Source organism: Hylobates moloch, unplaced genomic scaffold (assembly GCF_009828535.3).
Source record: "Hylobates moloch isolate HMO894 unplaced genomic scaffold, HMol_V3 SCAFFOLD_1, whole genome shotgun sequence".
NCBI lineage: Eukaryota > Metazoa > Chordata > Mammalia > Primates > Hylobatidae > Hylobates > Hylobates moloch.
This window is the reverse complement of record NW_026652276.1, coordinates 211,370,063-211,394,792: the sequence shown is the minus strand read 5'-3', so window position 1 is coordinate 211,394,792 and position 24,730 is coordinate 211,370,063. Positions and strand designations below refer to the sequence as shown.

The 24,730-nt window shown below is 44.5% G+C and overlaps 1 protein-coding gene across 2 annotated transcripts in view; it reads left to right on the top strand.

The window, feature by feature from the left end:
- The window catches only part of COPG2 (COPI coat complex subunit gamma 2), a 164,476-nt gene extending 140,382 nt beyond the window's left edge, over positions 1-24,094 (top strand). For both annotated transcript variants that reach the window (XM_032761744.2, XM_032761747.2), the window contains 4 exons: positions 21,945-22,042; positions 22,781-22,919; positions 23,223-23,321; positions 23,775-24,094. In XM_032761744.2, coding sequence (XP_032617635.1) covers positions 21,945-22,042; positions 22,781-22,919; positions 23,223-23,321; positions 23,775-23,905 — 467 coding nt within the window. In that variant the 3' untranslated portion in view covers positions 23,906-24,094. The remainder of the gene's footprint in view (positions 1-21,944; positions 22,043-22,780; positions 22,920-23,222; positions 23,322-23,774) is intronic.
- The last annotated feature ends 636 nt before the right edge of the window (positions 24,095-24,730 follow it).

Genomic DNA, 24,730 nt, shown 5'->3' with positions numbered 1-24,730 from the left:
GCCCCTGCACCCTGTCTTCTGTAGGTGACTCTCCCATTGCGCTGCCTCATCGTCCCACTTCCACATTCTTTCTTGAAGCCTTTCCCCTTGTGTCCACATTTCTTCTCCTTGCTTCCTTGGCCAAGGCAAGGTACCTGCCTGTCTGTGGCCCATATTTCTCTCAACCACCCAGGGCCTGTGGCTTCATCTGACTCAGTCATCTCTTCTCCATAGGGATGTGCTCACTACTTCGACCTGCTGTCCTCACCGCTCAAACTCTTCCATCCTCTCTCTATCCCACCTTCTCTTCAAGAACTGTTTTCTGTTGCTCCTCCAGATCTTCCACTGATTCAGGCCAGTGCCTTCCCTTAGGCTGCCTTTTCCTTCCCCTCTTCCACTCCAGCCTTTTCTCCTCTTCTTTCTTTCTGTTCCATCAAGAAGGCTCCCACAAAACTCCACAGCTGGTCCCGCCACTTCCTTCTCTTCCTCATTTCCTCACCTCCTTTATTTCCATTTACCTCGGATGCAGCCCCAGTGAGCCGATGCACCCCTGCCATCGTGCCTGCCCATCTGCTCCCCATCAGCCCATCTGGATCCATTTCCTCTTAGCCACACTACCCTCACTACACCCATGTTTACAGTTTAAGACTTCTTCTTACACAGGTCCTGCCCTCCATCCTGTTCTACCTTTCCCCCTCTCTTGCTCTCTACCTTGAGTCTTCCAAACATGAAGCCCTCATCGCAGCACCCAACACCCTGACCCTCTCCAAACCCTGCGCGTACTCTCTCCCGCTGGGCCCATTTGCTACTGACCTAAGCATCTCCCACTTAACTTTTGAAGGCCCTCCTCCTCAGCTTCACTATGAACCTCTGCGTATATTTTGCATTACAAGCTATACCTCCATCCTTTCAGCCACCTTAAACAGCAGAAACGTGGATTCAGTGATTGGTGCAAATTGTCTCCTTCACATTGTTTCCTAACAGCTCCTCTGGCCTTTGCAAACACACTTCTGCCTACAATCTGGGATCAGTCTGCTTGAGTCCACTGTGAAGTCCTGAAGGTTACCTGTCTGTGGTTTTTATGCAGGTGCCATGTTCGTGTGCAGTGCTGATCAGCTTCCTTTGTTTAACCAGTCACTTTGGCCCTTAACCCACTTTCTCCTAAAGGCTGCCGGAGCTATTGCTTCATTCTGCCTCTGTGGTCTGGTCTTAATACCAGGCATACCACCAACGTATCCTGAGATCTGCGGACACCCCATTTTGGGACTCTGAATTCTGCCTCCCCTCTATTCACTTGGCCCCTTTACCAATGTTGAGACCCTCAAATTCATGAGATTCTCCCCCTATCATGCACCTTCTGTCCTTTTTTATGTCCGTCAACTTCCTGGACCCATCTTGAGTCCGACATCATGCCTTGAGGACTTGAGAGCAGTTTCTGTTTTTCTAGTTAAGATGTACTGCACATCCCCCTACTGTTATTTTCCAGAGACCCTCAGCTTCATCTTCAGCATCCACTCCCTCCTCTGCCACTTCTAAGTCAATGACTGCACTCTGCAGTCATTTCCTTGATGTCAGCTCCCTTCCTGCCCTGCCCTTGCTGCTGCCAACATTGCCATCCTTTTTATCCACAATATGCTGCATTGGATCCATCTGCTATCTTAAGTCACCCTTAACCGTCCTACATTTTTGGTTCTACCATGCTGGAGACAGTTGTTTCCTGTCATAAAGTCAATCCACCTGACCTTTCATCATTTCCCATGCCCTTCATTGACACTGTGGTGCCCAGCTTTTCATGAGTATCTTCTACATCCTCCTTGTCTGTTGCCATCCTCCCTCCTGTTCTTCATTCCTTGCTTGTCCCACCCACACTATGCTTTGTCATCCATGAACTGCGTCACACACTTTGCCCCATCTGGGGTAAAGTCCCTGGATTCTCTGCATCCGTTCTCTCCCTCTTGGTGCCTGGCATGCCTCCTTTACTGCAGTGCATCCCTCCTGCTCTCAACAAGCTCTCCTCTCTTAGCTGCTGGGCTCCATCATCTATTCTGACTCATTCTTCTTGACCATTAGGGAACACCTCTCCCCTGTCCTCTCCCATGTGTTGCAAACTCATCCCCTGATGTCCCAGCAGTCAGCCCCTGAGGCCCAGGTTGGTCGTTTCTCCCGCTTTCCTCCTCTACTGCATAGCACGGTACTGTCCCACCTGCACCCTCCTGCATTCTTCTCAGCACGATCTGTGATTCTCCCACTGGCCTAATTCGTGATCTCAGGTGCCTCCTCCCTTCTTGACCTGGCCCCGCACCCACTGCTCTGCCAGATGCAGTCATCTCTGCATCACACGTACTGCACTGAATCCACCTGCTCTGCCCAGCTATCAGTGTCCACATCCCAGTGGCCCAGGCTATGGGTACCTTCCAGCACCCCACAACCCTGACTCCCCAAAACCTCAATTCCCTTTGCATCCTTTCTTTCACATTCTTGTGAAAACACTCTGGGGAACATGTACCTCTGAATTTCCTACCTTCTTCCTGTCACCACAGCAGTTTTGTCATCAGCGCTCACTCTTGTCCCCACTCCACCTGCCCACCCTCGTTCCCCCCATCCCACTGGTACAAACGCACCCAGTCTCAACCTGACTCTCCTGCCCTGCCTGAAACCGGGCTCCTCTGCTCCTCCTGGGTGCTCCTGTCAGTCCCACCCTCCTCCTGCCTCCTCCCTCCTTAGCGCCCATGTCTTCAAGATGCTCTCCTTCCACGCTGTCTCCATTCCCCTTTGTGCCTTCCCTCCCCGTAACAACAGATCCCCTGCTCTCTGCTCTCACCCGCACAGCCCACTTCCTCTGAGTCACTGGGCCCTTCTCTGAGCCTCACTCCTCCACCTGAGTCCTCGAGTCTGGGACCAAGGCGTTGGAAACCCCAGCTCCACCACTGTGGTCCCGGTGCCTTTTCGGCTACATCCATTTGCTCGCTGTCATCCTTGTCTTGGTCTGTCGGGAACTGTGTTCCCACACCTGACAGTCTTGACCCTGATGCCTCCATCAGCCCCGCCGCACATGCATCTTCCCCTCTCACTCCACATGTGTGCCCGGCTCTCCATCCTCCTGCGTCCACCAGTGATTCTCACCCGAGGATGCAGGACCCCAAGGCGGCCTATCAGAAGCATCTTTTGGGCTCGGTTCCTTCTTTTGCTATTGTCTATGTTCCTTTTAGAGATTGCTTTTTTTTCCCCTTACTTTTTCTGAGCTGAACACTGCTCACCCTTCAGATGATTGGATAGGCCTGCCTGGGGGTCCATGCCCCCAACCCTCCCTCGGGTGAAACCCACCCCCCACCCCAGATAAGAATCACTGATGTGGATGGCCACCTTGACTTGCTGGCCTTTACTCTCCCATTTCCAGCATTTATTACTTTGTAGTTCCAGCTACACTTCCTACTCAAAGACCTTAGCATTTCCCTCCCTCACCCCCATGTATGCCAGGCACTCTCTGCTTGAAATCACCTTGTTCTCCTCCCTGTCTACTCATTGAAACACACATGTCTCAAAATCCACTCTGTATGAGAGATTTGTTCTTTAAAATCCCTACAGACACACTTGTGGCCCCACCTACCCATATGACTGTCAGGTGTTATGGACACCCATCAGGTCCTTCCAGGGGCTTACTGTTTGCCTGTTTCCTTAATCACTCCTCCTATTTTCAGATCCTTAACAGGGTAGTCCTGCAGAGACTTCCCTCTTTGTGTCTCATGTACCTGCTTGTTTCCCAAAAACCATCTCTTTACTTTGAACTTCCACCCTACCTGAAGCTACTCTACTGGATTCAGAGGTCTTCTCCAGCCAGTATCCATCACCCCCAGTAGTCAACATGTAATAGTCCACCAGCTCAATTAAGTAAGATGGTTTTTCAAATGCCTAGAGTTTGGTTTGCCTCCCCCCACCCCCATTTGCACCCCCACCCATATCCCCACCCCTTTCCCAATTGCAATCCCACTGCTCCCAACCCAGTCAACCCCCACCCAACCCCCACCCCAAACCCCATCCCAAACCCAATCCCGAATCCCACCCCAAACCCCATCCCCACCACCCACCCTTCCCCGCCGGATCCGTAGTAAAGAGCCTGGCCCAAGATTCACACCTTTGCAACAAAGTTCAAGGCTTTAAGAGCAGTCATTCCTTCCTGCCCATTGCTGTCCACCCCTCTTATGCTTTCCCTTCCCCATGCCGAACCTTGCAGGCTGCTCTGAGCACTCCACATTCCTTTGTTCATACTCTGGGACCTGCCCCTTCACCTCGCTCCACCTGTGGCTGTCCTGCCCAGCTCCCTTCCACCACGCTGTCTGCCCTCCATCGTTCCCTGGGGGCCCCTCCACCCTGTCTTCTGTAGGTGACTCCCCCGTTGCGCTGCCTCATTGTCCCACTTTCACATTCTTTCTTGAAGCCGAAAAATTTCCCCTTGCATCCACATTTCTTCTCCTTGCTTCCTTGGCCAAGGCAAGGTCCCTGCCTGTCTGTGGCCCATATTTCTCTCAACCACCCAGGGCCTGTGGCTTCATCTGACTCAGTCATCTCTTCTCCATAGGGATGTGCTCACTACTTTGACCTGCTGTCCTCACTGCTCAAACTCTTCCATCCTCTGTCTATCCCACCTTCTCTTCAAGAACTGTTTTCTGTTGCACCTCTAGATCTTCCACTGATTCAGGCCAGCGCCTTCCCTTAGGCTGCCTTTTCCTTCCCCTCTTCCACTCCAGCCTTTTCTCCTCTTTTTTCTTTCTGTTCCATCAAGACGGCTCCCACAAAACTCCACAGCCAGTCCCGCCACTTCCTTCTCTTCCTCCTTTCCTCACTTCCTTTATTTCTATTTACCTCAGATGTGGCCCCAGTGAGCTGATGCATCCCTGCCCATCACATCTACCCTTTTGTTACCCATTCAGGCTGCCCAGGTCACTCATTTCTTCTTTCCCTCTTGGTTGCACTACCTTCACAACACCCGTGTGTAGAATTTAAGACCTTCTTACATAGGTCCCACTCTGTGTCCTCTGCTTTTCCTTCTGTTTTCCTCTAGATGAAGTTTTCCATAAATGAAGTCCCCACTCCAGCACCAAACACCCCAGCTCTCTCCAGTCCTTGGCCATACTCTGTCCCATGTACCCATCTGATACTGATCTAAACTCCCATTACAACTACGAGACCCACTGTGTTTGAGACTCTCCCTTGCCTACTTTATTTCATCTCTATGTACGTACTTTCAGCTGTAAGCTATACCTCTATCCTTTTAGCCTTCCTTGACAGCAGCAGCTCAGAGTCAGTGATCATTCTGAATTGCTTCCTCTGCGTTGGTTCCTAACTACTCCTCCACTATTTGCAAGCATCTTTCTACCCACACAGTAGACTCAAACCAGGAGTCCATTGCCAAGTCCCTGAGGTTACCATGCCCAGTGCCATCTTACCATGCAGTGATGCTGTTTCCTTCATTTAACCTGAGTCATCTGTCCCCATCCCCCACATTCTCCTGTGGACCTAGTTCTGCATATTCCTGGGCTCTTGCGTCTGCTCTGATCCTATAGTCTGGCCTTGATGATGGTCATGAAACCAACTTCTCCCATGAGATCTGTCAATGCCCCAGTTTGAGAACTCTGCATTCCCCTTCACCTTTCCACCTTGGCCCCTTGACCAGCATTCATCACCCCCACAGATTTGTGAGGTTGTCTCCTGTACATGCTTTCAGTCCCTTTCTTTTCCTATTCACTTACCTGACCCAACGTGCATCCCATACGCCACCTCACGTGGCTGCCCCACTCTCACGTCTCTCTTTTTCTCGTCAGGATTCACATTAAAACCGTGCATCACTCATCCACACATTTTCTCCCACTGTTGTCTTCCAGACACCCTCCACTTCGTCTCCAGCATCCAATCCTTCCTTCCCTACCCTCACTGCTGCCACCATTGCTACAGCCTCTTTATCCCCAGCATGCTGTACTGAGTCCATCTGCTGTCTGAAACCATCCTACCTTGTCTGTTCCACCATGTTGGACACAGTCCTTTCCTCTATCCAACTCAATCCACCTGACCTTTCATCATCTCACCACACCCTTCATTGACACGTGGTCCCCTGTGTTTCCAAGGTGGCAGCACGTCTATGCCCTGCGTCTCCCTTGGCCTCCTCCCACCTCTCTTTCATTCCTTGCTTATCTTACCCACACTATGCTTTGTCATCCATGAACTGCGTCACACACTTTGCCCCATCTGGGGTAAAGTCCCTGGATCCTCTGCATCCGCTCCCTCTTGGCGCCTGGCATGCCTCCTTTACTGCAGCGCATCCCTCCTGCTCTCAACAAGCTCTCCTCTCTTAGCTGCTGGGCTCCATTGCCTGCTCTGACTCATTCTTCTTGACCATTAGGGAACACCTCTCCTCTATCCTCCTCTCCCCTGTGTTGCAAACTCATCCCCTGATGTCCCAGCAGTCAGCCCCTGAGGCCCAGGTTGGTCGTTTCTCCTGCTTTCCTCCTCTACTGCATAGCACCGTACTGTCCCACCTGCACCCTCCTGCATTCTTTCAGCACAATCTGTGATTCTCCCACTGGCCTAATTCGTGATCTCAGGTACCTCCTCCCTTCTTCACCTGGCCCCGCACCCGCTGCTCCGCCAGATGCTGTCATCTCTGCATCACACGTACTGCACTGAATCCACCTGCTCTGCCCAGCTATCAGTGTCCACATCCCAGTGGCCCAAGCTATGGGTACCTTCCAGCACCCCACAATCCTGACTCCCCAAAACCACCTCAATTCCCTTTGCATCCTTTCTTTCACATTCTTGTGAAAACACTCTGGGGAACATGTACCTCTGAATTTCCTACCTTCCTGTTACCACAGCAGTTTTGTCATCAGCGCTCACTCCTGTCCCACCTCCACCTGCCCACCCTCATCCCCCTGCCCTGCCAGCACAAACGCACCCAGTCTCAACCTGACTCTCCTGCCCTGCCTGAGCCCTGGCTCCTCTGCTCCTCCTGGGTGCTCCTGTCAGTCCCACCCTCCTCCTGCCTCCTCCCTCCTTAGCGCCCATGTCTTCAAGATGCTTTCTTTCCATGCCGTCTCCATTCCCCTTTGCGCCTTCCCTCCCTGTGACAACAGATCCCCTGCTCTCTGCTCTCACCCGCACAGCCCACTTCCTCTGAGTCACTGGGCCCTTCTCTGGGCCTCACTCCTCCACCTGAGTCCTCGAGTCTGGGACCAAGGCGTTGGAAACCCCAGCTCCACCACTGTGGTCCCGGTGCCTTTTCGGCTACATCCATTTGCTCGCTGTCATCCTTGTCTTGGTCTGTCGGGAACTGTGTTCCCACACCTGACAGTCTTGACCCTGATGCCTCCATCAGCCCCGCCGCACATGCATCTTCCCCTCACACTCCACATGTGTGCCCGGCTCTCCATCCTCCTGCGTCCACCAGTGATTCTCACCCGAGGATGCAGGACCCCAAGGCGGCCTATCAGAAGCATCTTTTGGGCTCGGTTTCTTCTTTTGCTATTGTCTGTGTTCCTTTTAGAGATTGCTTTTTTTTCCCCTTACTTTTTCTGAGCCGAACACTGCTCACCCTTCAGATGATTGGATAGGCCTGCCTGGGGGTCCATGCCCCCAGCCCTCCCTCAGGTGAAACCCACCCCCCACCTCAGATAAGAATCACTGATGTGGATGGCCACCTGGACTCCCTGCACTTCAGTCTCCCATTTTAGGCCTGGAGCCTTCTTTTTTTTTTTTTTTTTTTTTTTTTTTTTGAGACAGAGTTTCACTCTGTTGCCCAAGGCTGGAGTGCAGTGGTGCAATCTCGGCTCACTGCAGCCTCACCTCTGGAGTTCAAGCGATTCTCCTGCCTCAGCCTCCCGAGTAGCTGGGATTACAGGCATCCACCACCACGCCCAGCTAGTTTTTTTCTTTTTAAGTAGAGACAGGGTTTGCCATGTTGGCCAGGCTGGTCTCGAACTCCTGACCTCAAGCAATCCACCCACCTCGGCCTCCCAAGCCTGGAGCCTTCTTGTGCTTGCATTTACTGTTGAAGATCATTGTTTTGAAAGGCCAGAATGCCCCTTTCTACCTGTTTTTGTTTGTTCGTTTTTTTACTACTTCTTTCACGTGCTTTTTGTACTTCTTACTTAGCATTTTTCGTGTTTTTCGCATTCTAACTAACCTGGTAGTCTTCCCATGGAAGACTTTTGCACATTTCCTTTTCTTCCTCTGGCATCCTTCCATCCCATTCTTCCCACCCCTTGTTTCTCTACTCCACACTCACCCTCCGACTCTTGAAAAGGATTTCTCTTAAAGATCTACATTGAAACTTTGACCCTTCAGTACATGAAAGCAACCTATACTCTAAACCTCCTTCATATTGGCCTGATAGCTTCCACACCCGTACAATATTTTCTGTTCTTATTTTAATATTTTCTATCCTTGAAGTTTACATACTGTGACACAGGTGGCAAGATTCCACCTTTAGGACTGCCTCCAGTTACTCCCCACTCCTCTTATCCCCATCATGCATTCTTTTTACTGTACTATAGTATTTTCATTATCTTCATTCGTACTGTTAATCCATGCATCTTTCCTATCTTTTCATTATTATTCAGGATGTTTTCATCTCATTTTTGGATTTTCTTAAAGACTCTTAGTCCTACCTGGAAGCTCATTTGGCAATCCATTCTGCACCTCTTTTTCTCTTCTTTGACACTTTTAAGCCCCTGTGCCACCTATAATCTGTTTACCACTGTCTTTCTGGTGCAGTGAGTAGCCCTTTCTAGATGTGGATGTGCACCCTTCAATTCCATCTCCTGGTGCCCTATCCCCTGTCTCAGCTCAGTTCCTCTTTACTCATTTCTGAACTTCTTTCCTCCTTTTTGGAATCAGATTTAAGTATACTATTCAATCTGCGGTGCCTCTCCACCTTTTTTGTTTTTTGCCTTTTTCTAATATTCTACTCTGATGCATATAGTTGTCTTCTGACTTGCTTCTTTTCTACCTCACCCCTTTTCCCTTCCGTATCTTTGGCCCATCTTTAATCATATAACTCTTTTCTTAATTTATGCTCTTGTTCTTCTGACCTCATTGTTTCTGGGTTTCCTTATTGTGAAGCTGATTTGCCCTGTGTTTACTTAAGTTACTCTGAAATGTTGCCAAATCCGTGCAGTGCTCTTTTTATTTAGTGTCCACCACTTGTTTTCTTCCTTATTCCATACGATACGATTATAGTGGCAAATCTTATTTTTTAGTATGTCATCCTCACATGACTTTTCCCATCCTAAGGTAAATTTTAAATGCCTTTTCCCTTTATTTTGTTGTTTTTCTTTTTCTGCCTTGGAAGAGCACATTGTTAACCACCCATACACTGTGTGTCACTCCTGTGCATTCACTAAGATCTTGCTTTCAGGCACCTCCTTCTGTTCACCATTCATTGCTCAGTCCCTTTCGGTATTTCTTCTTTCCAGCATACTGTGCTGAACTGCTTTAGTTCTCTGTTTGTTCCTTGGTAGGATCCCTGCCACTTGCCTTGTTTTATGTCCACTTCACTGAATGTGTCGCTAATCTTTCTGTCAATTGCACTTTTTAACGCAAATGTACTTTTCTGGACACTGTCTCTTTTATGTCCAATTTTAGTTATCATTTTATCTTGTCCCTTTCTCCCTTTAAGAACTGCCTACACAGTCTTCTTCCTGACTCAACTTTTCAAGTAAAATTTTCATTATTCTGTGTACTTGAATAATAATTTTTGGTAGCAAACACTTATATTGCATTATCTTAAATTTGAAAAAGCTCTTACCCATCTCCCTTTAAAAAAACTCAACCTATTTTCTCAATCATCACTAAAACACTATGATTAAAAAAAAACTTTTAAGTATTTTTCATAATATACACCATTTTAAAGGATAATGACCTAATTAACATATCAGTAGTTCATTAGCAGACATGTTTGTGTGTAGTACAAAATGGTCTCATACTATAATAAAGACTATAATTGCATTTGCCTTTTATACTGCAAGGAACAATGGAATGTTTTCAATATAAATAACAAATGCATATACATTTTTAAATAAAATATAAAAACGAAGTTTTTTGGAAATATTTACTTACCACCTGATGAGTTGCTTGAATTGTCCCACTCATATTATGGGGAAGATGACAGGAATAATGCATAACACATTTAACATCCTTCAGCATAGGGAATGAGCTTATCAGCACAAGAGCCACAGCAAAAATATGCCATCTCAAGTAGGCTTGGGTGCAAGCTAAAAGTTTTTGTTAGCACAAGAATGCTAACTCACTGCATCAGATTTTCTAAGTACATGGTGAGATGTATATATAATCTAAATCTTTTCATATTAACAAGTATTTAGGCTGTATGAGCAGATAGCTGGTGATTTCTGAATTCCTCATTCTGGTCTCAATAATATTTGCTGTTTCATACCTTCCATATTCCAAACCCAGACTAATTCATACATTTTTTTTCTCTAACCAAGCATCTTCTCCTCTCCCTTTTCCTTTTTCTTTTTTATATACACAAGTCTTCTCAGTTGCTTAACTTTCAGCCAATCCTAACATTATTTCTTAACTTCTTGGCCAATTTAACATCATACTTAACTGCTATGTCCTTTTGTAACTCCCTTTGAATGTCTGCCCTGCCATATCGTAAATATTCTACAAATCATTTACCCATTGACTCTATAATAAGTGAATGCTGGACTATTCTCTGGATGTTAACCTTATCATGATTCCCAACCAGTCCTCAACCAATAGCATTCATTTGTTCTACAAAGAATCCCGATCTATACCTGTCAATCCTCATGTTTTTAAGGTTTCCACCAATGGCTTTTTATCAGGGTTTATCTTCATTCATCTCCTTCTAACCTTCCCTAGCAAGCAGTCACTTAAGAAATAAATTTCCCACTAAGACTTCAAGTGCCAGCCTATCCAACTTGTATTCTTTTTCAGACTCCTGATCTTTTCTCATTCTGCATATGGTTCTTCTGAGATCTGACAGTTCTGTTTCTTTAATTTATACTTCATCTGTCTTCTTGTTTTTCCACCTACTCAAAACTGCTTTCTAATTCATACAACGTCCCATTTATTGACTTGCTATCTTCTGTTTCTTTTTTCTATCATGAGCTTTGGCTTAAGTATAGAGCAACAGCCATTTTTCCTATCAATATCTGTGACTATTCAAATAACGTCTTTCCATTTACAAACAACCTGAACAATTTCCCTTCTATTCCTTTTCTCCTTTTTCTCTTTCTCCTTTGGCTGCAAACTCCTTACATTTTTTCCAGCATTCTTTCTTCATTCAGTGTATCATTTAGTGGATATAACCATCTCTTTTGGATGATATGTACACTCTTGATATTCAGCACTATTCAACCATCTTCCATCTTCCTTATTTCTCACTTTGTACTTAATCTCTTTCCACCCTCCATTCAGTCTGGACATCCTGGGATCCCTGCTCTGACCCATTTTAAGTCCATCGCATTAATCTTTCTCTAACCTCTCATTCTGTTGACTCCACCAGTTGCTTCAAATCTTTTTCCAACAAAGCTTTCTGGGCAGCAACATATACTCCAATTCTTATTTGCTATGTTCTCACTCCCCTCTTTTCTCCCATGGTTGGTATCTAGCTTAACATACAACTCCACTGAACTTGTAATTCTGATTCTCAGTGCTCCTCATCCTGGCCCTCCTTATACCCTTCCCTGTTTAACATTTTGCAAAATTGCATTGCATGCTCAGCACCCCAACCTAAATCTAACATGCCTTCTCCTTCCTTAATTTTAGCTTCAATTTTTCTTGACTTTTTCCTTCTCTACTCTTTTTTTTTTTTTTTTGAGACAGAGTCTCACTCTGTTGCCCAGGCTGGAGTGCAGTGGTGCCATCTCAGCTCACTGCAACCTCCACCTCCAGGGTTCAGGCAATTCTCCTGCCTCAGCCTCCCGAGTAGCCAGGATTACAGGCATGTGCCACCACGCTCAGCTAATTTTCTTGTATTTTTAGTAGAGACGGGGTTTCTCCATGTTGGCCAGGCTGGTCTCGAACTCCTGACCTCAGGTGATCTACCCCCCTCGGCCTCCCGAGTGTTGGGATTACAGGCATGAGCCACTGTGCCCAGCCTACTCACTCTTTTTTATACATATCTTAATAGTTGCTCTTACAGCCAGTTCTAACATAATATTTCTTTTCTGAGCAAATCTTAATGTCATACTTCAGCAAGTTCTTCCTAATTTCCTTTATTTGCACTGTCATATATATTAACATCAGTATTATCAGCTTCCATCGATAATCACAGTGATGGATACATCACTCTTCTCAAGGTATACTCTTGAGGTATACTCCCTCAATGCCACCCACCTGCTCCATACCAAATACAGATCATCTTCTCACCAAATAAACCACTCACCCATGCTCTCCAGTTGCTCTCTCAAACCAGTGTCTTTCAGGTGCTATCAGTGGCTTTGAATCAAGATTCACCCTGATCTTTCCCCGCTACCCTTTCTTATCAACCAAGCTCTTTAATTAAAACTTTTCATTCCCCCAAAATTAATACACCTACTTCTTCCTATCTTGATGTTGTATTTGCTTCCAATCTTTTTTAAAGAAACCAAATATTGCACGTATAGTTGAGACTTTCTTGGTATCACTCCCCAAAATCATTTACCTCTCCCTTCCAAGAGAAAATCACTACATGAATCTGATACTTATCCTCATACATATTTTCATAATTTTACTACATATCCATAAATAATACGTAGTGCTGTGTTTGCAATGCTGTATAAATGTGTGTGTATGTGTTCTCAATAGAAAAAACTTCCCATCAAGACTTGAAGAGCTAGTCTATTTTCTGGCTCCTGCTCGTATTCAGGCCTTCACTGCTCTTCACCATCTACACCACTGATTGCAATCTTCAGCAACACACATTTAACCCATTAGACCCCTTCTGAGATTTGACAGATTTCTCCATTCCAGTTCTTTCTAGTCCACAGCTTGTCTTTTTGCAACTTGACCATTCAGAACCCTGCTCTAATTAACACAGTTCCCATTACTTAGATGAAAAACTCCTTTCTTCTTATTCTGTTATGCTCTATCATATCTTACCTATCCATTTTGGCTACTAGCATTAAATTATCATAGCAATGGATATTGCATTATACTCTTGAGGTTTACTTCCCTCATGATTCCCTACCAGTCCTCAAGAAATACAATTAATTTCCTCTACAGACAAACTACTTACCCACCCTCCCTAAATGGTCCATACCAGTGTATTTAAAGGTTGCTAGCAGCCTTTTTAGGAGAATTCATCTTAATAAAACTCCCTTAAAGTTTCTTATTAACCAAGTTTTTAACCAAAAATTTCTACCTACAGCATCAAGAGCTAATCTACTAATTCCCATTCCTGCCCCCCGAAGCTCTGTTAGATGCACCATTCATTACCATTGGGCCTTCTCACCCAATTTGACCACTTGGGCCCATTTTGAGATCTTAGCAGTTTCCCTTTTTAAAAATACATCTGATCTGCCTAGTTGCCACTCCATCTACTCTTAACTTTTGTCTGTTTTATATGATGGTCCTTTACTCAGCTAGCCAGCTCTCTCTTCCTTCTTATTCCATCATAACCTTGATCCAAGAATGGTTCCTTTACCCCCTAGTCAATATCTGCCATTCCTCCGGTCATCCCCTCACATCAGCAGGAACTCTTCACTTTCTTCTTCCACTCCTTTCTTCCTCATTTTGCCCCAGAGAATCATGCTGCTGTATCTTCTATGTCCCTCCTTCTTTCAGCTGTCACCTGTGTGTCATTCTTATGGACTCAATGGGTTCTTCTGGATACTCCCCTCCCCTTGGGCACTCACTGCTCAGCCCACTGCCCTTTGCCCTGTGCCACATTCTCCACTGCATTTGTCTGTGCTCTCAGATCTGCCTACACTTTCATAGGATTCTTGCCACTGGCCTGCCCTTTATGTCCATCCCACTTAGCCTCTCTTGCCTCTCACCATACTGACCAAACCCATTACTTCTAACATTTTTCCAACAAAGCTTCCTGGACAGCAAAACCTTATACCCCGGTTCTTACTTTGCCACCTTCTTACCTTACTCTCTCCTTGTTAATACACAACTCTGACAAATTCCCAACTCTCATTTCCTAATATTCCCATTTAGCTCTCTTTAATGCTCTTCCATATCTGTTGTTTTTCTGCACTGCATGTTCTGCCCCCTACCTCATTCACACGTTCTGTCTCCCTATTTAGCATCCAACCTCCATCTTTTGTTCTCTCCTTCTTTGCGATTTTTGCATATAAGTCTCCTCAGTTGCTTCTCTCACTTTTGGCAAGCCCTAATATGTTTTCTTAATTCCTGAGTACATCCTTAATGTCCCTCTCAGAACATTTTTCCAAATTCCCCTTTGGAGGCTTCCCCTGTATAGCCTAACCTTTCATAGTGATGGATACATATTCTTTTTGAGGTTTCCTCCCCTCATATCCCCATTCTCTCCCTCATTCAAAACCAGTTTTCTACTCTTCAGATAAGCCTTCTCTTCCCCTTAGATAGCATCTAACCTGGCTTCTTTCTTTTCCATCATGACCTTTCGCCCAAGTATGGTGCCAAATACCTCCAGTTAGTATCATTGACACTTTTTTTGGTCAATACTAAGTGATGCCTTCTCGTCTGGAAGCAATTTTAACTTCACTATTGTACACCTTTTTATTTTTGCCTTATAAAAACTATATTCAGTATCTCTCCTTCATTCAGAGACTCTGTATATGTCATTTCCATAGATTCAGTACTGTCTTTTGGATAAACAGACCCCTCACACTCAACACTCACTGTTCAGACTGCACACTGGATCTGAGGTCCAGAGTTTCCTCAACAGTGACCCCTCATAACCTCAATTCTTACCTAGCCACATTCTCTCCTTCCTTTGTCTTCTTGAGTGGCTGTGACTGGATTAACATAAAATCACTCTACCAGAGTTGCTACTCTCCCCGTCCCAGTATTCCTCATCCCATCATGCTTCAGTGCCCTTCCTCACTGGCCCGCTTACTGTGCTGCAAGTTCAGCCTCCAGCCTCATTTATCCCTTCCCTTTTGTACCCTCCATCACCTCCATTCTGTCTCTCCTCTCCTTTCATTCAAGTCTCTTCAGTTGCTTCTTTTAATTTTCAGCTAACCCTAATATGACAGTTGCTAGAAGAGGCTCTTTATCAGAATTGTTCCTAGCCTGCCTTTGTCTAAAGCAGTGGTTCTCCAACTGCAGCTGGTTAAAACAAGCTGCAGGGCCTTACCCCATGATGTGGTTTGGATCTGTGTCCCCACTCGAATCTCATGTCGAATTGTCGTCCCCAGTGTTGGAGGTAGGGCCTAATGGAAGGTGATTGGATCATGAGGCCAGTTTCTCATAAATGGTTTAGCACCATCCCCTTGGTGCTGTTCTTGTGATGGAGTTCTTATACGATCTGACTGTTTTAAGTGTGTGGTACCTCCTCCCACTCTCTATCTTTCTCCTGTGAAGTGCTGGCTCCCCACCATCACCTGCCGCCATGATTGTAAGTTTCCTGAGGCTTCCTCAGCCATGCTTCCTGTACAGCCTGTGGAACCTTGAGCCAATTAGACTTCTTTTCTTTATAAGTTACCCATTCCCAGGTATTTCTTTATAGCAATGTGAGAACAGATTAATGCACCCTGAGTTTCTGACTGACTAGGTCTGGGGGAGGGGAGAAGAATTTATATTTCTAACAGATTCCTAGATAGTGCCATGTAACACATTCTAAGAAGCATTGCTCTCAACTTCTCCCTCAACCAAGCCCTTTAATTAAAAATCTCCCACTAAGGCATCAAGAGCAAGTCTACTGACTCATTCCTATTCAGGTCTTTCCTTCTCTCCCATATACTAGTCACTGCAATCTGGCCTTACACCCACTGAATTTGGCCAGTTGGGCCCATTCTGAGATCTGGCAGGATTCTCCGGGCATCTTTATGGCGCTATGGTCTTTCTTATTACCATGCCACCTTTTCAGAATCATTATCTAGTTTATATAATGCTCCCCTTAGCTTTAACCCCTCTTCATGTCTTTTAGCCCAAATATGGGACTGTCTCTCCAGTCAGTCCTGCCATTCTTCAAATGACCTTTTCATCTGGAGGCAACTTTAAGTTTTCTCCTATTCCTTTTCTCCTTGTTACCTATCTTGCCCTAAAGATGTACGCTACCTTATCTTCAGCCTCCCTTCTTTTAGCTGCCATCCATATTTCATTCAGATGGACTCTGTCTCCTCCTGAATGGCACTTCCTAGCCAGATTTTCTCTAGTGTCTGTCTCTCATCTGTAGAAAATCTTCACATGACAGAGTAACTTCTAAGAGTAACTTTAATACAGCACTTACATGATATTGATTTGCCCTCCCTTAATTATATAGAGTGTAATTTCATCTACCATCTGTACCTGGAAACAAAGAAGTTTTACCCTTGAGATGGGTTTCCAGCATGATCTCCAGCCACTCCTCTCCCAATATTAGTCATCCATTCTACAAACTACTCAAACATCTATCCTGGTGTCTTTAAGTGCTGCCCTATTAGGGCTCATCTTAATCCATCTCCTTCTAGTCCTTCTCATTAAACTTCTCACAAAAGCTTCCCATTACTTTTCAAGCGCTTGTTCTTCTTCTATTGTATCTACTGCTTTTCAAAGTCTGCAATTAAGAGCCAACATTTGACCGAATAAACCCACATTTTAAGGGTTTACAAGATTTCCCATTCTGGGAAACACTTTCCTCATTTTACCTGTCCATGCCACTCCACCTGCGCTTACCTGCTCTTTGTATAGTTCTCCCTTTACACAGTTTCCAGTTTCTCCTTATTTAATCTTACACTTATGGGGGCCGTATCCCTCCTGTCAATACCTGCCAATCTTCAAATGACTCTGTCTCTTCTGCAGGCTCTTCCACTATTTTCCCCACATGACCCTAGTAAAACAACTGTTACTTAGTCACTTGTTTTTTCCGCTATCATCTTGTGTATCATTCTCATGGATTTAGTCTTTTCGTCCTCGTCACCTCCACACTACTCTGAAAACACTTGCACTTTCAGTTCATTCCAGACCTTCATAGGGTTCCTGCCACTGCCTATGGCAAGAATCCATCCCATTTAAACTCCTTGATCTTTCACTCTATTGGTCACACTTGTTGCTTCAAACATCATTCAAGCAAAGATTCCCAGATGGCACTTCCTCATGACACCAGTTCTTACTTATCTACTTACTCTTTGCATTCTCTTTCCTTCTTTGGTTGTAACCCAGCTTAACTCATACGTTTCTACTGCATATGCAGCTTTGCCATCTTCTGGTGTTCCTCATTCTGGCCCTCTTTAATGCCCTTCCCTACCCATACTTATATATACATGTATAATTTTTTTTTTTTTTTTTTTTTTTTTTGGAGACAGAATTTCACTCGTCACCCAGGCTGGAGTGCAGTGTGGCCTGATCTTGGCTCACTGCATCCTCCGGGGCTCAAGCGATTCTACTGCCTCAGCCTCCCAAGTAGCTGGGATCACAGGCCCCTGCCACCACGCCCGGCTACTTTTTGCATTTTTAGTAGAGACGGGGTTTCACCATGTTGGCCAGGCTGGTCTCGAACTCCTGACCTCAAATGATCCACCTGTCTCAGACCCCCGAAGTGTTGGGATTACAGGCGCGAGCCACCATGCCCAGCCCCTACCCACACTTTATATTCCACACTCCAGCCTAAATCCTACATCTTCTCGTCTTTTAGCTTCCAGCCTCCATCTTCTTTCTCTTCCCCTGTGATATTTTCATTCATGTTGCCCTAGGAAATGTCTGTCACTTTTAGCCAATCCTCACATAGCAGAGTAACTTCTAGGCAACTTCAGTGGAACACTCTGCAATAGTCTACGATATCGTCAGTCATCCTTTCACTTGCCATCTCTCTCTTTTTTCTTTTTTTGAGATGGAGTCTTACTCTGTCACCCAGGTTAGAGTGCAGTGGCATGATTTTGGCTCACTGAAACCTCCAGGATTACAGGCATGTGCCACTAAGCCCAGGTAATTTTTGTATTTTTATGAAAATTTTTAGTAGAGACAGGGTTTCACTATCTTGGCCAGGCTGGTCTCAAACTCCTGACCTCAAGTGATCTGCCAGCCTTGGCCTCCCAAAATGCTGGAATTACAAGCATGAGCCACTGCACCCGGCCCTACCATCTCTACAGAAATAGATATAGACTTTTTTACTTCACTCTTCATAATCACCCATTCCCCATCTAGTAGCAATAATCCATTCTCTGGACAAACTACATGTTCACACTCTCTTAATAAATCAAGCCTAATATTTCTAAAGTTGCCATCTATAGCTTTTTTTTTTTTTTTTTGAGATGGAGTTTTGCTCTTGTTGCCCAGGCTGGAGTGCAATGGTGTGATCTCAGCTCACCACAACCTCCGCCTCCTGGGTTCAAGTGATTCTCCTACCTCAGCCTCCCAAGTAGATAGGATTACAAGCATAAGCCACCATGCCCAGCTAATTTTTTTTTTTTTTTTTTTATAGAAGAGACAGTGTTTCAACATGTTGACCAGGCTGGTCTTGAACTCTCAACCTCAGGTGATCCACCCACCTCAACCTCCCAAAGTGCTGAGATTACAGGTGTGAGCCACCAGTGCCTGGCCCATCTATAGCTTTTTATCAGCATTCATCAGTTTATAACTTTCCTATCCAGCAAGTCCTTTAATTAGCCATTCCCTCAAAAGCTTCAAGAGCTAGTCTGCTGCTGCCTCCTACTGAATTCCTTGCCTCTTAACCCTTTCTGTGTATTTCCTATGCAGCCGACCATTTAGACCTAGACAGGATACCCCATTCTAAATCTTTATTCCACAGCTGCTCTGCCAGTAGGCCCTTCCTTATGTAATATTTTCTTTCCTTTACTTCCAGTCTCTTATTTCATACTCTCTTATGACTTTTGGCCCAGCAATGCTGTCTTACCTTCCAGTTGATGTGTGTCATTCCTTAGTGACCAACTCCTTTTCGTCTGAGGACAACTCTAATGTTGCTTTCCAGTACCATTCCTCCTTCCCTTTCTGAATTTGTCCTAGAGAAAAACCCTCCCACCATTTGTACAGCATTCCCACAGACTCAACACGATTTTCCAGGTAGGTGTGTATTGCCTATTTTGGCACTCACTGCCCAGCTTTCCTCGATGTCCTACATGCTATGCTGCACCCATTCCTTCGCAGTTCAGTCTAGACCTGCATAGACTGCTGCAGTTAGCCTGTACAGATCCATCTCTTTTGCCCTCTTTCTAATCTTTTGCCCTAGTGACATACCCTTTTCTTTAATTATTATTCTAACAAAGCTTTCTGGAAATACCTCATAAGTGTCTCTTACTTTGTCATGGTCGCCCCCAGGTGGTTGAGACCTGGCAGCTCCCTCCCACCTTTCCCACTCTGCCCTTTGCCACACTGCATGTTCTGTACCCTGGCCCAACTCACATGTCCCTCTCCTGTCTTAGCTGCCAGCATCCATCTTTTCTCTAATTCGCTGGGTTCTTTTCATACAAATCTCCTTAGTGGTTGATTCTCATTTTCAGTGAATCCTCACAAGAAAAGCCTAATTTCAGAGAATAGTTTTAATGCAGATCTTCAGGGCATTCTTTCCTGATTCCCTTTGGTATTTGCCTTGCTTTGTCTGTGTAACTCTCATATTTACATTATGGCAGTGCATTCAGTATTTTCTTGCCATGGAAAGCCCCCCCCCCTCCCACCCCCTTGCCTCCTTGCCCCATTTCCTCATCGTCTTTAGCAGCTTCGATAGATTACTGCCTGGACTTCCTTAGATCCCTGTAACCTCTCATTGTGTCAATCAAACCATTTAAGTAAAAAAAATCCCACTAAGGTTTCAGGAACATTACCTCTACTAACACCATTCCTATTTACTTCCTTAATCTCTTTATCTGTATCAGGTCCTTATATGTAAGTGTCTTCTGTCTTTACCTCCACATAAAACCCAGCCCCTGTGCCCAGTCTGTGATCTACCTTCATAACTGATGTCTCTTTGTCCTCCTCATTTGCTGTAGCCTCTCCGCTTAATTGGAACCACACTGGGTTGCTATAATCTGTTGCTTAATGTCTCTCCTGACTCTTCATTCTAACTTGATCATGACCTTTTCCCCTACCATATCCTGTATCTCTTTCATGGTTTAAAAAAATGCCTCACCTGACCTATTCTGGCCTTGTGTTAACTTTCACTTCTTTCCCCTTCTCTCTGAAGAAAATCCTATCTTAATTAAACCACAGTCGTTCTTTCCTCAACCCCTAATGGCATTGAAATTGATTCTGCAGGCTTGATAGGTACATTCTTTCCTATATGGGTCAACCCGGTGCCATCGTCTGTTTTCAGCATATTCTGTTGAATCCATCTGCTCTCTGAATTCAGACCCATTCTTCATAGTCCCCACCAGTGGCTTAAATTAGGCACATCTTATCTAGCTTATCTCTAACCTTTCAATCTCGACTGCCTCAGCTCACCAGAGCCTGTTGGAAAATCATTTGAAATACAAGGTATTTTACAATTTATTCCTAAACAAATTATCTTCTCAGCACCTAGGCATTAGCATGCCTCTTACTGTTTCCAGCTGCCCCGTGGACTTTCTGGCCTCTTTCCTTTTGCCTGTTTGTACATCTTCCTCTGCTTGCCAAAGCTCTTTCGCATCTTTTGAGAGCCAGTTAAACTATTGTATCGTTTCAGATTTTTTACAGTTTTCCCAGGCTATTTGTTAATCCTGCACCCTCACATGGCACTCTCTTAAAACTTAAAGGATCTATGGCATTGAGTTGTAAAGTCATAGATAGATCGCACACACACAGCCCACACACTTAACTCCTAGACAGCTCCTAGAGACAGAGATCATGTCTCAGTCATCTTTTTATCCAAGTGTCTGGCACATAAGCTTATACCTTTACATGTAATGTCAACATGTATTGACAGTCACTAAATGTGTGGATGGATGAATGGATGGAATTTAAAGTCAAGACTGAGCAGATGAAAGTCTTATTACCCAATCTGTCATATATGGTCTTTACATCTGAGCCTGTTCTTTCCTCTCCTTGCCTATCCCCCAAATAACTTTTTAACTCTCCCAATATCTAATATTTTTTGTACCTATAAGCTTTTTCCAGACCATAGACAAGATCCTAAATGCCTTTTCTTCATCCCTGCTTGCTAAATCCCCTCCTTCAAACATTTCAGAAAATCCTATCTTTACTTTAAAGACTTCACTTTCCAAAAATGTACCCCCATCTCCATTTCTTATTACTTAACACCACTTGTGTGAAAACATACAACTGCCCACTTGCTTTTCCATTTAAGATACTGACTTTACCAATACTAGAAACTCATTACTGACCTACTCACTTTAGGCTGAAGGTTGACAGATAAAGCAAGTTCTCTCTGGTGATCTGTGGACCCGCCATCAGTCCACAATCTAAAGATACTATTGAGATGCTGATGAGATTGGTCAATGTTAATCTGATGATCTGTGTGCTTTTTACCATCAGTATTTTTTTTTTTTTTTTTTGGTCAGATCCTACAGCAGTGGTTCTCAAAATATTTATTTTTCAAAATTTAGGCCCCTTTGATAGGCATGGCAAAAAGCCCCCAGAAGTACCTCTCTGCTGCTTTCTTCATACCAATAGAGAAACAGTCTGCCCATGTTATAATTTCTGTACTGCTGTAACCCACAGCGTGGAATAGACTTTACATTCATGCTTTGTGAGACTGCCTTTCTGACCCACTTGTAGGCTGCTTTTGAGAACCACTACCCTAGAAAACAGGGCATGTGTGTTTAACTGGAAAATGTGGAACACAGTGCTGAGTACAGGTGGCACTTCCTAAGAAATGATGGAAACTTCTCGCTTGCACTCCCCACTGATGCAGGTTTGCCTGCCTTCTCCTCCAGTTGCAGGCACCTTCAGCTGCACCATGAAGTTTACAGTCCGGGACTGTGACCCTAACACTGGAGTTCCAGATGAGGATGGGTATGATGATGAGTATGTGGTGAGTCTTCCCAGCGTAGAGACTTTCTTTGACACCTTCACAACACTAAGTGACTTCTGCCTTGAGAGAACATTTTTCTAGGAGCATCTGACATAAACTTACGGGATTTCTATTCTTCTTAAACAGATGACAACTTAGGAGGACCTGGACTAACCCTCCTCTGTAACTGGACAGCATCAGGCCAGAGAGAATTGAGATTTACCACTTCATCATTAAAACAAACTCACCCTTTTTTTTCTTTATAATAGGGATAATTAAGAGATGAAAATAATGACATGATTTTCACTGAGATCAGTTTTATTTAAAATTATTTGGGGAGGGGGGTTGGTTTTGTTTTTTGGTTTTTTGTTTTTGCTTCAGCAGCTGTTAGTTTATAGCCAGATCATGGGTTAAAAAGCCTTCACAGAATGGAGGGAAAACTTTTTTTAAAAATATCAACCTCTTAGTGAATGATCAGAGGGTACCGTGTGCCCAGAACTCAGTGGTCAAGTGTGGGTGCAACATGACTACTGTGTACCTCAGGGCTACAGATGTTGATCTGAGGCTCTTGCCAGATGTTCTGTTTTCTTGCTTTCCTTTGCTAAGGGCTACAACATTAGATTTATCCAGACTACAGAACTTAAACTATTTTGGTGGTAGAGTTTTCTCTAGGCTCCGGAGGACGATATTGATTAGTTCCTTTATCTTTGCCCTATAACAGAAAGGACTTTTCTTTACTGACTGCTTGTTACCCACTAGCTGGAAGATCTCGAAGTGACTGTGTCTGACCATATTCAGAAAGTACTGAAGCCTAACTTTGCTGCTGCTTGGGAAGAGGTGGGAGATACCTTTGAGAAAGAGGAAACCTTTGCCCTCAGTTCTACCAAAACCCTTGAAGGTGAGACCCATTTTGCTATCAGTATATTGCCTGATAACAGTATAACACCTAACAGGCATATTTGTTACTCCAGAAGAACTCCTTTAAAAAAAAAAAAAAAAAAAAAAACTTCATAAATCTCTTACTTAAAAGGCCAGCACCCTGTCTTCATCATCTAATTGATCAGCCATTTTCTAGTCCAGTAGCCTCCCTCTACACATCACCAACAACCCCTTCCACCCCAGCTCCCAGCATACACTGGTGCAGAGGGAGATCCCTGTGCTTTACTTTCCTAATACTGTCTCATACATCTTCTCAACACAGAGGCTGTCAACAATATCATCACATTTCTGGGCATGCAGCCATGTGAGAGGTCCGATAAAGTACCTGAGAACAAGAATTCCCATTCCCTCTATCTGGCAGGTAAGAAGTGTCCATCAGATTTTCCTTCCATTTTCTTGCAAAGCTTAATAGGCTATAGATGGGCATCTTATGCCTTGAGCTGTTGTCCCATCATCCCATTATATGAGTAACAATTTGATACCCAGTCAAAACGAATAATTTGTTTTGCATGCTATTCTTATTCTTTTAAGATGTACATTTGGCCTAAAACAAATCTCTCCAACAGATACCAAGGCCACCACCAACATTCCTTTTGAGTACTCCAAATTGGTATTTTTGAATACCTTCTATGTACCTGGTTTCATGGGAATATAAAAATGTATATATTTGGAATTTATGCGTAGGATTCAATTTCCACAAGTCTCTGGAAAAGCTAAACTAATAGAAAGGAGATGCAGGGACAGCATGATACATTTCATTATCCAGTGCTTGTTTTGGGTTCTTAATATGGTTTTCCTCACTTTTTTCTCTCAGGTATATTCAGAGGTGGCTATGATTTATTGGTGAGGTCCAGGCTGGCCTTAGCCGATGGAGTGACCATGCAGGTGACTGTCAGAAGCAAAGAGAGAACACCTGTAGATGTTATCTTAGCTTCTGTTGGATAAAGGCTTACTGGACAAGAGGAAACTGATGCATACTGCATGGTCAGTGGGCTTTTAGGCTAGTGGCATCAGTTTCCCAGAATCACACTTTTGAAGATGAATGACTTTGGAGAAGCAAATTAAACATTTGGCCCTGAGCCAGCAGATCAAGCAAATGTCTATCTTTGCGCATGGGTTTTTTTTTTCTCTTTTTATTCTACTTGGTCAGCTTTGGGACGATAGTGCAGCTTCGGGTGATCTTGAAAATCAAATACTATCCTATACTCCAGCTGCTTAACTTCATTTTATTCTTCAATTTAATGTGTACCTGAAAGCTCCTGGCAATGCTGGAAAATTTTTATCCCAGAGGGGTGGGGGGTGGGGGGGAGGGGAAGCCAGAGTCCACTTTTGTCACAATTCATTTTTATTAATAGAAAATAAACACTTATTCCAGTTTCAAAGTTGTTATACTTGAAGTTGCTAATTTTAAAAAATGAATTTTAAATAATCAATAATCCTGCTTTGACTGAGACAATGAAATGTGGCCTAAAAAAAAAAGTATTCAGCACCATTTGCTCATAGGTCTTTCAGAGTTTGTTCTTAAAGTTTCTGGAACTTTCCTGTCTGTAAAGTACAGGAATTACTGAGCTACATTGGAAAGCCTCTCTGGGACAGGCAATGGGGAGTTAAGCAGTCATCATAAAGGAATCAGTGTACATTCAGCATGGTGACTTGGACTACACAACAATCCCTTCCCCTCTACAGTAGCTCAAGAGAGACATGCTTCTAACCACTGAGGTATGAGGAGTCTCAGACTGTTATTTGCTGTTAGAATTGGTCTTCCCAGCT